The 13,652-nt window shown below is 46.5% G+C and overlaps 1 protein-coding gene across 2 annotated transcripts in view; it reads left to right on the top strand.

The window, feature by feature from the left end:
* CHST11 (carbohydrate sulfotransferase 11) overlaps positions 1-13,652 on the top strand; it is a 260,020-nt gene that overhangs the window by 124,127 nt on the left and 122,241 nt on the right. For both annotated transcript variants that reach the window (XM_055327793.1, XM_055327792.1), the window contains exon 2: positions 6,427-6,512. In XM_055327793.1, the coding sequence (XP_055183768.1) occupies positions 6,427-6,512 (86 nt within the window). The remainder of the gene's footprint in view (positions 1-6,426; positions 6,513-13,652) is intronic.

The following is a 13,652-nucleotide window of genomic DNA, read 5'->3' as shown; positions in this document are numbered from 1 at the left end:
TAACATATCAGATAAAGGGCTAGTTTCCAAAATCTATAAAGAACTTATTAAACTCAACAGCAAAGAAACAAACAATCCAATCATGAAATGGGCAAAGGACATGAAGAGAAATCTCACAGAGGAAGACATAGACATGGCCAACAAGCACATGAGAAAATGCTCTGCATCACTTGCCATCAGGGAAATACAAATCAAAACCACAATGAGATACCACCTCACACCAGTGAGAATGGGGAAAATTAACAAGGCAGAAAACAACAAATGTTGGAGAGGATGCGGAGAAAAGGGAACCCTCTTACACTGTTGGTGGGAATGTGAACTGGTGCAGCCACTCTGGAAAACTGTGTGGAGGTTCCTCAAAGAATTAAAAATAGACCTGCCCTACGACCCAGCAATTGCACTGTTAGGGATTTACCCCAAAGATTCAGATGCAATGAAACGCCGGGACACCTGCACCCCGATGTTTCTAGCAGCCAAGTCCACAATAGCCAAACTGTGGAAGGAGCCTCGGTGTCCATCGAAAGATGAATGGATAAAGAAGATGTGGTCTATGTATACAATGGAATATTCCTCAGCCATTAGAAACGACAAATACCCACCATTTGTTTCAACGTGGATGGAACTGGAGGGTATTATGCTGAGTGAAGTAAGTCAATCGGAGAAGGACAAACAGTGTATGTTCTCATTCATTTGGGGAATATGAATAATAGTGAAAGGGAATATAAGGGAAGGGAGAAGAAATGTGTGGGAAATATGAGAAAGGGACACAGAACATAAAGACTTCTAACTCTGGGAAACGAACTAGGGGTGGTGGAAGGGGAGGAGGGCGGGGGGTGGGGGTGAATGGGTGACGGGCACTGAGGGGGACACTTGACGGGATGAGCACTGGGTGTTATTCTGTATGTTGGTAAATTGAACACCAATAAAAATTAATTTATTAAAAAATATGTCCCTCTTAAACCCTCTGGTTACTTGACCTATTGTGTTATCTCATTCACTTCACACAACATGCTGAGTCCCTATTACGTGCCAAGTACTTAGTTGGGCAGAGGGCGTGTGGAGGGGGCCCATGAGAGAGCCGTGGGTCTGGGCTGCCTGGGACTCAGAGGTGGAGGGGTGAGCTGGCTTAGGACAGGGCAGGCTTGGCCCTTCTTTCCCAGCTCTGCTGTGGGAACTTGGGTTATCCCGACCCCTCCCTGGGCCACGTTTTCCTCTCTGAAAATGCCTGGGAGTGGTCAGATGGGAGCCAAGAACCCCTCAGATTCCAAACATGAGTTTTGATTCTTAATTCTTTAGCAGGAGCAAACAGGGAGTGCAAAAACCTGAACCCATCTGGGCATGAAGATGTGCTGAATACACACTGGATTCAAAGAGCTTCAGATTCCCTTAGATAAAACTTTATCTCACAGAGACACAGAAAATTCTACTTTTATTAATTAAAAATTTTTTTTGTTAACATATAGTGTAGTATTAATTTCGGGGTAGAATTGTGCAAGTTACTTAACCTCTCGGATTCAGTCGGCTCAACTGTAAAATGAGAATAAATGATATTATTGTCATGCATTATTTCTGAGATAGAGGGTTTTTATGAGAAGTAAATGAAGCAACACGAGAAAAAGGCTTAGCATATGTCAGGCATCAGGTAGAATGATAAATTCTCAATGAATCGTAGTTGTCATGATGATTATTAACTCTTGCTGTACTTTATAAGACCTGAGTTCCAGTCCTGGGCTCTGCTGCTAGCTACCTTGGGGAGCTTACACAAGTGTTTAAACTGAGTTTCTTCTGTAAACTGATGGAGCTGGACTGTAATCCCTGAGTATCCCAAATATCTTCCATTTTATAAAACACATCAAAGGTCAGTTCACACCCAGGGCTCCAGAGCCTTTCAGTTTTACATCATCAGACCTGAATTAACAATCTAGCGGCTCCCTTCCACCCAGACCCACAGGCAAGGTCACAGGGAGCCACTCAGAGGATGAGGTGGGCTCTGCTCCTTTATTGTGAGCCGACTTTGTGTCACCTGCTGTCCGTTTACTTAGAGTGGAGTGTCCACTTCAGAACAGTGTGCTCTTCGTCGTAGTAAAACAAACACTGGGGCTTGAGTCTGATTTTAGCTTCTTTTATGTTGTCTTGGAATATACAGAAATGTTCCTGGGTCTAAGAAATGTTGCTATAAATTGAGCCAATTAGATTCTTACAAAATGGTATTGAATTTTGTTGATTAGAGTTTAGAAAGGAAAAAACAAAAACAAAACACGTGCAACTAAATAAAACCCGTGGTGATGGGTGGATGACAGAAGGCCACTGTCAAATGTCCTCAGGGATTCCTTTCTTAGGGCTTTTGATCACCGGACCTTTTACTTTCAAAGGAAAAAAATTAACAGCAGTCGGATACTACTGGCAGTTTCTTCCTTCTGTAGCATAAAACAGCCTGTCCAAATGCTTATGAACGAAACCTCAAATCCTAGCTCATTCACAGGCTTTTGTGAATACCTACCTACTGTGTGCCAAGCAAGCACCAGGGAAAAATGTGAATAAGATGAGGAGGGTTGGGGCACTGGGTGGCTCAGTGGTAGAGCATCTGCCTTCTGCTCAGGTCATGATCCCAGGTCCTAGGATCGAGTCCCAAATTGGGCTCCCCACAGGACACCTGCTTCTCCCTCTGCCTTAAAATCTTAAAAAGAAGATGGGCGAGAGTCTATACCCCCATGTCCATGCCCAGCATGCCAAGGGTGCTTGAGAAAAGTTTGTTGAAAGAATGGAGTATAGTAGTAACTGTGAGTTAATAGTCTGGCTGTTGCATCATGTCACATCACTTTAATAACTCCTATGACACTGGATTCCATTTTAGATCTCCTGCCCTAGAGGTGGCTAGCCCACTCAGTCTTGGGCCAAACTAGAAAGATGTGTGGTGGACTTGGCACCTGACCATTGGTCCATTGTGGCAGCTAAGAGTTTGAGCTGCCTGTGTTGGAATCCACGCTTCAACCTCTTCCCACAAGACCTGGACAACTTATCTTCCTCTGCTGTGCCTCAGTATCCATATCCATAAAGTGGGGACAGTGGTGGTACCCACTTCATATGGCTGTTGTGTAGGTTAAATGTGCCAACTGCTTGGTGTGCCGTGAGCACTCTAAATCCTAGCCGTCACCGTCTGTGTGTTTCAGTCGCTGAAACCTTCTCTGATGCCACTTCTCATAAGACACACAGGGTGGTGAACACAATCCTTACGCGCATCGTTGCCAAGCCTTCCTTTGTGTCTAGGCACACTGTAGGTCCTCACTGTTCTCGTTTGGATGTGAAGAGCCTAGCAGTCAGGTCTGAGTCTTCATGTGGCTGCTTTCCACTCCCATGGTCTTAGCCTTGGTCACGTTTCTGAAGTGAAGGGAGGCAAAGACCTATAAAACGCAGGTACTTCCTTCACCGTGGGAAGGATTCCACTTCACCAAATGCCTGGCACACGGTGCGCACTCGATAAATAGTAAGATTGTTGTCCTCATAAAAAGCACACAAAGCCCCTTTGGTCTTTGTGGCCCGGGTGCCAACGCGGATTCACAGGGCACCCACCGAAGCACACGTGGCCGGGGCTGGCAGAGGCACAGGGGGCAGGCAGCCTTGGGAAAGGGCCTGAGTTGCAGGCCCCACACGGTCAAAGCATTTTAAAGGTCTTGTATTAGAAAAATAAACCAATTAAAGAATACTGCCCCCCATAAAAGCTGACTTTTAATGGACTCTATGGTAGGGTTTTCACCCCGGCGGTCCTGCAAGCCAGCATCTCAGTGAGCCCGTCTGCCGCCATGGGGAGAGTTTAATCTTGCACGGCGTGAGCATAATTTTACAAGTTTTATGGCTGTTTTTTCTCCTTCGAAGTGTTGCTATGTCATTGTGCACTGAGGGCAACTTGCGTGCATTTAACAGTTTACCTCGTTTTTGGTGGAAATGAAAAATGAAGCCATAAATTAAAGAAAAACACAACGTGGATTTTTCCCCTTCTTCTGCAGGCAGCCGTGGAGGGACAAAGAACCAGTGTTTCCCCCCAGCACAGCCTAATCAAATTCTACCGGCTTTTCTCTGTGGACATTTGCCCGCAGATCGCCTCCCGGGAGAGGGCTGTGTGGGGCACGTAGAATGTGTCTGGGGCTTGTTGCACTGACTCCAGGCATCCTTGGGACCGTTCTCTAGGGCAGGGGTCAGCAAACTACAGTCCATGGAGCAGATCCAGCCCAGCGCCTGTGTCTGTGACACGGTTGGAGGGTTGGGGGGAACAGAAGAAGATTTCCTGACCCATGAAAATGACATGGAATTCGGTTTTGGCATCTGCCAATGAGATTGCCTTGGCACCTGGCCATGCCCGTTCGGGTCTGTGTTGTCTGTGGCTGCTGAGAAGGTGCCCCAGAGATCCAGGGCACAGAGACAAAGCACCACCTGCCCTTTGCAGAAAAAGTGTGCTGACCCTGCTCTAGGAGGTAAAGGACAAGGAGAGAGAAAATGCAGCTTCCAGTTGCCTAGAAGGGTTTCCACATGACTCAAAGTGACAAGTCAAAGGAGAACTGCCAGAGAAAGAGTTGATTCACCTGGAGAACTTCCAGAAGTAATTGCAGAGATGGCTTTCCTCACTTTTCTGACCTTGGGTTGGCTTCCAAGTGGAGGGAGGGGCCTGGGCTTGCCCCTCCCCCCCTTCAACCAGCCCTCCCAGGCTTCTGTGGCTTTCTTGTTGGAGAAGCCCAAAGCCCAGCTTGAGGTCTGCCAGCTTCCCATCAGCTTGTTCGATGGCTCAAGAATAGAGAAATTCTCCCCTTCCCCCCCAGGGGGTAAGCGGTTTTTGTCAGTAATTATTATGTGCAAATCCACTGTGCGGTTTGATCCCCTTAAGAAATTTATAAGAAATACCTTTTGGCCAGCACCCTGGTTTAAGTGTTCTGCAGATAGTAGTATCTCGTTTAATCCTCACAGCCAACCCAGGGAGTTAGATCCTCATCCCCATCTTACAGCTGAAGAAACAGGCACAGAAAGGTTAGGTGCCTTGCCAAGGTCACCAGCTGGTATGTGGTAGAGCCAGAATTCAGACCTAGGCTGTCTGCTGTGCTGCTGCTACATAAGGGCGAATTCTTTAGGCTTGTGGATGAATCTGCTTTCCTTGTCCTGCTTACACCCTTACCATGTCATTCCACAAGAAAATTGCCTCCTGGGGATCCCTGGGTGGCTCAGCAGTTTAGTGCCTGCCTTCGGCCCAGGGTGTGGTCCTGGAGTCCCAGGATCAAGTCCCACGTTGGGCTTCCTGCATGGAGCCTGCTTCTCCTTCTGCCCCCCCACCTCATGAATAAATAAAAAGAAAAATCTTTAAAAAAAAAAAAAAGAAAAGAAAATTGCCTCCTGTGGGAGAAGAAAACACTTTTTCACTCATTGATTCATTCCTCCCTCCTCCATGCCACCCTTCTTCCTCCACACCGCCCTTCCTTCAACAAATAATTATCAACAGGTGACTGTGTTGGGATCTGGGAAGGACTGCCTGGAATGAGGATGTTTTGTGAACAAGAAGAGTGAAAAAAGACCATTTTCCACTTAAAAATAGTTCTTGTGGAGGCGCCTGCCTGGCTCGGTGGAGTGTGAGACTCTTGATCTTGGGGTTGTGAGTTTGAGCCCCATAGTGGGGATAGAGATTGCTTAAAACCTTTAAAAAAAAAAAAAAAAGTTCTTCGTGTCCTCAATGCCGTTGGCTTTTGTGCAGTTCCCTTAATTCTCTTTTAAATTTTTTATTTTATTTTTATTTTATTTTATTGGGTGTGGAGCCCAATACAGGGCTTGAACTCATAACCCCGAGATCAAGACCTGAGCTGAGATCAAGCATCAGATGCTTAGCCTATGACTGAGTCACCCAGGCACCCCTTCCCCCTTTTTTATTACTTGTAACTGCCACCTCTGTCTGTTTAGAACCACAAACCCTTGTCCTTTCTGCCTCCACTTGATATTTTCATTAAACATAACCTAATTTACAAGAGGCTTTAGGGAGCCCTGGTGTCTGACTTGGTTGGTGGGAGGCACAGCTCAGGAGACCAGGGCCAGGTGCTGGAGGGTGGGAATAAGAGGTGGTAATTGATCCTTGAGGGAGGAGGCTGTGGAATGTGACATGTACCCCCAAGCCCGGGTCTGGGGACACCCACTCTCTTGGAACAACCTTTAGGCTGTCTTTTGTAAGTAGCTTCATTTCAGTGAGTTTTAGATGCCGGTCTTGTTTTCTTAGAAACTTGCTGGGAAAAATATGTAGCATTACTTTTGTCTTCCTGAGTGTGGAGGTGCCTGACTGCTGGTTCTCTCTCTTCTTTTCCTACCTGTTTCTTCTTCCCCCACCTCTGTGCCTTTTCCTTTGTCAGACTATAAGGATTTGTTCCTCATTTCTGATGAGCCTTCACTTTCTTTCCACAGTCATGCGGAGGAACCCCTTTGGTGTGGACATCTGCTGCCGGAAGGGGTCTCGAAGCCCCCTGCAGGAACTCTACAACCCAACTCAAGTAAGCCCTGGAAACTTCCTTGCTTTCTTGGCTTGGTCTCCATGCATCAATATTTTGGGGAGGAGAGGATGAAAAACTCTAATATTTGGTTCCTTGGGGATTTGAAACTTCCACTGCCTGATATTTTACTTTCAGTGATTACTTTCTTGTTTCTCTCTGTAAAATGGCTCTGAAATTCTAGCTAGAGGGGTTTAGAATTTGAGAGAAGCTTCTGTGCAGTGCTGGACTAAGTTCTCAGAGCTGCTCAAGTTTGAGAACCACATAGTCATGGGTGCCAGCAACAGGACTCTGAAATTATAGAGCCAGGAGCTGGCCAGTGTTCTCCTTAGCACTACCAAGGGTTCACATGTGGGTGAACCTGCCATTCTGCTCCCTCATCAGTTCATTGAAGTCCATGATCCCCCAAGAATTCAACCTCCCTGAACCAGTTTACTGAGACAGTTCTGTGAGGTGGCTTTTGGTTAAGCAACTATTGTGGTAAATTGATTTGAAGAGTTTCTCTTTGAGCAAAAGAACTTTCAACCAAGGTAATGTGCCCTTGTGGAAAGCTAAGAGCCAAGGGAAGAGGCCTGGTCACTACGGCTATGGCCTCAATGGGGTGTGTGGGTCTTTTTTTAAAATTTTTATTTAATTATGATAGTCACACAGAGAGAGAGAGAGAGACAGAGACACAGGCAGAGGGAGAAGCAGGCTCCATGCACCGGGAGCCCAACGTGGGATTCGATCCCGGGTCTCCAGGATCACGCCCTGGGCCAAAGGCAGGCGCCAAACCCCTGCGCCACCCAGGGATCCCGGGTGTGTGGGTCTTGATGGGGAGACTCTAAGGCTGGTTCTCCTGTGGGAATGGTAATTAGCACTTGATACCAGGAAATGGTGAGTGAATAACTGGTGGCCCATTATCTGACCTTTGATTGCTGTTGAGAAAAGAAAAAAAAAAATGTACAGCTTTGGCCATAGTCTCTGAGCTTTATTTTGTGTTCACATTCTCCATATAGTATTTCTGTGGGCTAAGGTGCTTGGTAAACAAAGATAATGCATGTCCTCAAAGACACTGCATTCCTTAAAGTCTTGCAAAGGGAGCTTGCTGATCTACATTAGCCTCCCTGCCTCTCACCTGCACTCCCTTCTGGCAAAATGGGCTCCGGGTGGCCATCATGGGTGGCCTAACCAGATGAATTCACTATCCTGTTAGCCCCACTTCGCTAGAGTTATAGTGTGAGGAGGCCTGATTAGCTACGTAATTGCAAACTCCGATTGCCTGAGGCTTCCTTATTGCGTTCTCTGGTGACTCAGCAGGGAATTTGATATTTGGGTTCTGTTTGGCACCCAAATAATCTGATCATGATAGGCAAGTCTCCTAGCGTGTTCACATACCTGTCCTTAAGAAGAGGCAGAACTGGCCTGGGCAAAGGGTAGGCTTTTTGGTAAGCCATGTTGAGAACAGCATAGGCTACTGAGATGCAAACCATTCCTGTCTTTTTGTTGACGTGCTCTGTTCTCAGATCATTTTCCCTTTCAGAGTACAGCTGCTGAAGCACTCCTGTTTTCCTGGGGAAATTCTATGGGCAGAATCTGGTATCATGGGAAGAGTTTATTTCTGAGGTAGACACTCCTCTGGACAGGAAGTCTGTGGACTGTGTCTGGGCTGCTTAGTGTTGGATCCCTACTGCCTAACACAGGGCCTGGTCTATAGAGGGTGCCCCCAAATATCTGTGGCTGAAAGAATGAAAGCCTCGGTTCACATCCCTACCTCACCTCCCACTGGTTGTGCAGCTTAGTGATGAGTCCACGTCTCTGGAATGTTGGGAGGTTAGAACTCTGATGTGTCAGGGACTATGTAAACATTTGTCATTATCACGGTCATGAGGGTGGTTTCCATTTTGGAAGCCTTGACTTCAAAATCAGACATGGGTTCAAAGCCTAGTTTCTTCATTTCCTAGCTATGTGCGTGTGGGCAAGATACTTCTTAACTCCTCTTACACTGCTGTCCCTCATTTATAACATGGTGTTAACAATACCTGCCTTGTAGGTTTGCATGAAAAGATGTACTTTGACCAGTGCCTCCTGTAGAGTTTGTTTATTCCTGGCTTTATCCACTCTTTCACCATTTGTTTCTTCGCTATTACAAGTGCCAGGCTCTGGGCACAAGGGGGTTAGCTGGACATGTGTGGTTAGCCTTCCAGGTCTGGTTCCTCTTGTCATACCAGAGTTGACATGAGTGAGTTGGCTGGAAAGGGAGACCCTGCTTGGTCCATTTGTAAACCTACCAAAGGATCGACGACCTTCCTGGGTAGAGGTCCTCTCTTCCTTCTGGTGATACTTTGTTTTCTGGGTGAAAAGCTCATTTAGCAGGAGCCTAGGACCTGGGAGGGAAGATGGGGCTGGAGAGGCAGCTCTGGGAGCCATGTGTGAGGGTGTAGGTGGGGGGGTGAGTCACCTCCATCAAGAATGTCGTGGGCAAGCTGTCTGACCCCCTTCTCTGGCAACCAGGAAGATGTCCCTGCAGGAAGATCTCCCTGTTTCCTCGGGATGTTGCCTGAGATGTTTTTTCTTAGGCTGGTTTCCTTTACAAGCTGCAATTATGTTCCATTCCTACGCAAATACAGTCAGCAGTGCCTCAGAGACACTGTCTTGGTGGACGTGGGCTGGGCGTCAGGAGAGAAGGGAGCAGGGGCCCCTGTTAACTTTTGTGTTCATGAGAGATTTACTAACTTTGCACCCAAGTGGGCATGGTTGTGGTTTCTCATGTTTCCCAAGGAGCCAAGCTGTTGAAGCTGCTAAGCCTGGACTGATGTTGTCACAGAGGTGGATGACAAACCCTGTAATTGCTAGAAACCAAACTGCTCCTAGAAATGCCATTTCCCCATTTTATGCTGACTGGTTATTTGGGTTTGATCTATGATGGTGAAAACGGAACTGTTTATTATAGATAAGAAACCAATGTTAGAGCAAGAAGGCACCATCTCAGTTACCCTGTACTGGTGTTATAGACCAGCTGTTATCTAGATGATTCTAAACCACTCATTGAATGGTTTTAATAAGCCCCAAGCTAGGTCTAATATTCCCATTTCCTGAATGGGAGCGCACTGAGGCCCAGAAAGTTATTCCACACAGCTAGTAGGAAGCAAAGATTCAAACTTGGGAGAAACTACAAATCCATGTATGCTACACTCACTGTCACTGGCAAAGTTCTCTTGGTAGGAATTACCCTGTCTCCCCTCTAAAACAACAGCAGAATCACACTCACATTTTTATTGGACAAAGGCTTAAAAGCCCCCTTGAGGAAATTGGCTATAATCTGATTTTTGTGTCCAAGGTTTTCTTATTTTAGTGCTTCACAAATCCCTAACCATTAAAACAACAATTGGTTAAAAAAAAGTTTATAGTTGGTATTCTTAGAAAAACTGTACTCTGATGTCTTATAATTTCCCTGCTTCTCTGCTGTCTCCTGGCCCCAAAATAAAATGTAATTGCCGATCAGATCAGCTGGTGTCAAGTCACCAAAAGTTCAGGAGTTGCCAACTGCATATTTGTGGGCCAAGCACATCTGTGGGCCGCCCTGGCTCAGCTCAGACTCGCAGGGCAGAGCTGTGTTGTCAGCCATTAATAGGGCATAATTGCCCCAAAATGCCAGCGAGAGCGAGACAGCTTGTCCTTCTCCCTCGCCCACCTCCTGGTCCTCTTGTGGGTTCCCTGAAATCTTCACAGCATCACTCATGTGGTTCAGCCCTGCCCTGCCTGGTGCTTTCTTTAGCATTTAGCTTTGCTCTGTGATTACCACGTTCCGAGAAGACAGATGCACAGCCCAGGGGCTGACCAGGAATTCATAAACACAAAGTCTAGAAGGCTTGCATGAGTGCACTAGATCCAACTGTCTATGCCATTTCTAAGGGTCCATGAGGGCCAGTCCATGTTTGAGGGATCTAGTTGTAGGTATTCTGGGTGAATTGTTTGAGGCCAAAAAAAATTTTTTTGCAGGACAAAACAAGTTATTTGATGGGACCTTATTGGTCTAGTCTTCAATATGCTAAAGTAGATTCACCTCTCCATAAGTAAGGTAGGCTCCAGGAGGAAGGATCGAGAGAGGAGGAAAGGAAGAACAGTTATTCTTCATTGAAAATATAACCTACGTTCACTATACCATACTATACTACACTGTTCGAGACATTTCTACACATATCTCAGTGAATCTTCGTAACAACCCAAAAAGGAAGGTTGAATGCCATTTTTCAGCTAAGTTAAAATCTGCAGTTCAGTGAACTGAGCAATTTGCCGAGATCACATAGCTCCTAAGTGGTAGTGCCCGTCTGGGTCCATCTGACCTGGCGAGATTGTAGGAGGATGAGAACCTATCACTTCATCTTTTCCAGATGGGAAAAAAATGCTTCCTTGAGGTTCTTTTTTCTAGTGACTCAAGCTGAGACGGATGTGCTCAGGATCGTTGTAAAATTCCCAAAGTCAGGAACCAAGGCTTGTGGAGTGATGTGGCATGCACAGTAGATGTCCAATAAACAACTGAAGTTTCTTTTTTTTGCTTACTGAACCTGACATTTGGAGAGAGGCCTTTGTTTCTTGGCTGTGGCCAGGCTCAGCACGAATCACCCTCAGGAACTCTGCTGGGGGTGGGGGGCGGGTTAAGGTTGTTTTTTTTTTTTAAGATTTTATTGATTTATTCATGAGAGACCAGAGACACAGGCAGAGGGAGAAGCAGGTTCCCCACAGGGAGCCCAATACGGAACTCGATCCTGAGACTCCCGGATCACGCCCTGAGCCAAGGCAGACGCTCAACCACTGAGCCACCCAGGCGTCCCGGGCTTTAAGTTTAGATTGATAAAAGCTTGAATCATCCAAGGGGGTTAGGGTGGGGCTCTTCTAGCACCAACCTAAAACAGCTTTCTCAGCAGTGCTTGCCAAACTTTCTTCTGCACACATTTAGAGGATAAACAAGAAAAAGACATGGGGAGGAGAGGCCTGTAGGTAATAGGACATGATAAATGCCTTGCAGTAGGAGCTTTTCAATTATGGGAGAATTAGGAGTAATCAACCCTTTAACGTACAAGGCAAGTGGGGGGCTTTGTACAGGGGGTGGTATTTGAGCTAGGCCTCTGAAGACACATCAGACTTCACCCAACAGAGAAGAGGGAACACCATCAAGGAGGGGAAGAATGACAGGAGCGTGGCCCCTATAGGATAGTTTATGGCACATTTAGAGAATGGTGAGGAGGTTTGTGGCCAGAGTGAGGAACGGTGCAGGGATCTGGTTGGAGAGACAACAAGAAGGGCAGGTTGGTGCCTGCTGAATCCAGCTTGTCTGGGTTGTCTACCCGCCAGCAGGATTGGTGGTCCCAGGGAGCCCACAGGTGATAGTGTACAACTTACAAGCCAGCTGCTGCTTCTGAGTCAAGCCACTGGTTAGTGGCGGGGCTTCTCAAAGGCAGAGCATGTCCCCTCCTTGCCACAGTGATCTCTTCTACAAAATGAACTAGATTTGGGGTTCTCAACCCTGGCTGTTCATAAGGATCACTCAGAGAGCTTTGAACCCCTTAAGGTGGAGAATCCAGACTTGTTCCATGCCAGGCATCAGATGAGCACTGCAGAAGGAGCAGCTCCAGTTTTGAATAAGTGCAAAGAAAGAAGAGGCTCTCTGCCTTCCAAATTTTCATTTGGGAAGACCAACGCTGATGGTCCGACACACTGGTGAAGGCAGGAAAGAGCAGACATTGCATAGCCTCCAACTCTGGGCAATTAATCCCTTCATTATCAACCACCTGGTAAATGACGAGTCCATCTAATTATCTTGTTTTGACCCAACAGCTGCTACCAGCCAAAGAGGGATTAATTGATTTAGTTGTGGACTGGCTCCTTATGCAAAGATATTACTTACTGTCAGCCTAGCAGAATGGCAGCTGGCTGGCAAAGATGAAATATTACATGAACTTGATCTTACATGCAGCGCTTGGGAGAATGCTTCATTATTAATTGCAAATTACAATAGATGAGCGAGCCCATTGCTAAATCCAGCGATAGTGGGCCACCTCTTTCACCATGGCCAGTGCCTCTATTATTTTTTAAGCAGGGAAGGTGCCCTGGTCAGATTTCCAATCAAGCCTGGACAGATGGGGACTCCAGAGTCAGACACAATTTGGGTCAGAGGAGAGAATTGGATGCTTGCAGGAATGGGGGAGCCCAGCCCAGGTGTATGACCTGGGGCCATTACTTGATCCTCCCAAGCATTGGTTTCTTTATCTGTAAAATAGGAACACAATACAGTCTTGGAGTTTTGTGAGTTTTGAAATCATGTATCAAAAAGCATCTGAGAGTGTACTGAGGAAGAGTTGGTGTTAATGGTCGGAGTTGAGTTAGGTGACCTGGGACTTTTCCTAGGGGATCTGAGCTATGCAGGGACCCTGTACTACAGGCTCAGACACCGCACAGGTGCACACTAAGAATTTCGTTGAATAGTAATAAGATATAACGATATCCTCTTGCCTGGATGCTACTAGGTATTCATTGTGAGCACTTCCTAAAAATTTTGATTTATGTTATGTGTCTTGTTGACTCTGTTATTAAGAAGCTGGACATGATGATTGGTAAGGCCATGGGTGCCTCTATGTGTGTGATATGTGAGTACCTATACACTCAACGCATATCCTGCAACAGGCAGGTAGGGCCATTAAGTTTAAACTTCTCCTGCAATTAAGTTTGTCATACCGCCCCCCCCCCCCGCAAAGTGCTTTAGGAATAGCTGGGTTTTTAAAAAGATTTTATTTATTATTCATTCATGACAGACACACACAGAGATAGACAGCGGGGGAAGGGAGAAACAGGCTTCTTGCAGGGAGCCTGATGTGGGACTCAATCTATGGACCGGGATCACACCCTGAGCCAAAGGCAGACGCTCAACCACTGAGCCACCCAGGCGTCCCAGAGTAGCTGTTTAATAAGAACCCCTCTCTGTGTGGTGGAAATGTGATGCCATCAAGCACATGGCTTCATCCACACATTTCATTCAGCCTATCTTTATGGGCACTTGCCTTGTCTCAGGAAGCCTGGTTTGACGCAGTATATTCAACTCCAGGTAGTGAGCTCAGTGCCCTAATGGGGTTTTTCTGTGTCAGTCTGTGTGACTATCATCTGGCC

Source organism: Nyctereutes procyonoides, unplaced genomic scaffold (assembly GCF_905146905.1).
Source record: "Nyctereutes procyonoides isolate TBG_1078 unplaced genomic scaffold, NYPRO_anot_genome, whole genome shotgun sequence".
NCBI lineage: Eukaryota > Metazoa > Chordata > Mammalia > Carnivora > Canidae > Nyctereutes > Nyctereutes procyonoides.
Note: the sequence above shows the minus strand (reverse complement) of the source record. Positions and strands in the feature narration are given on the sequence as shown.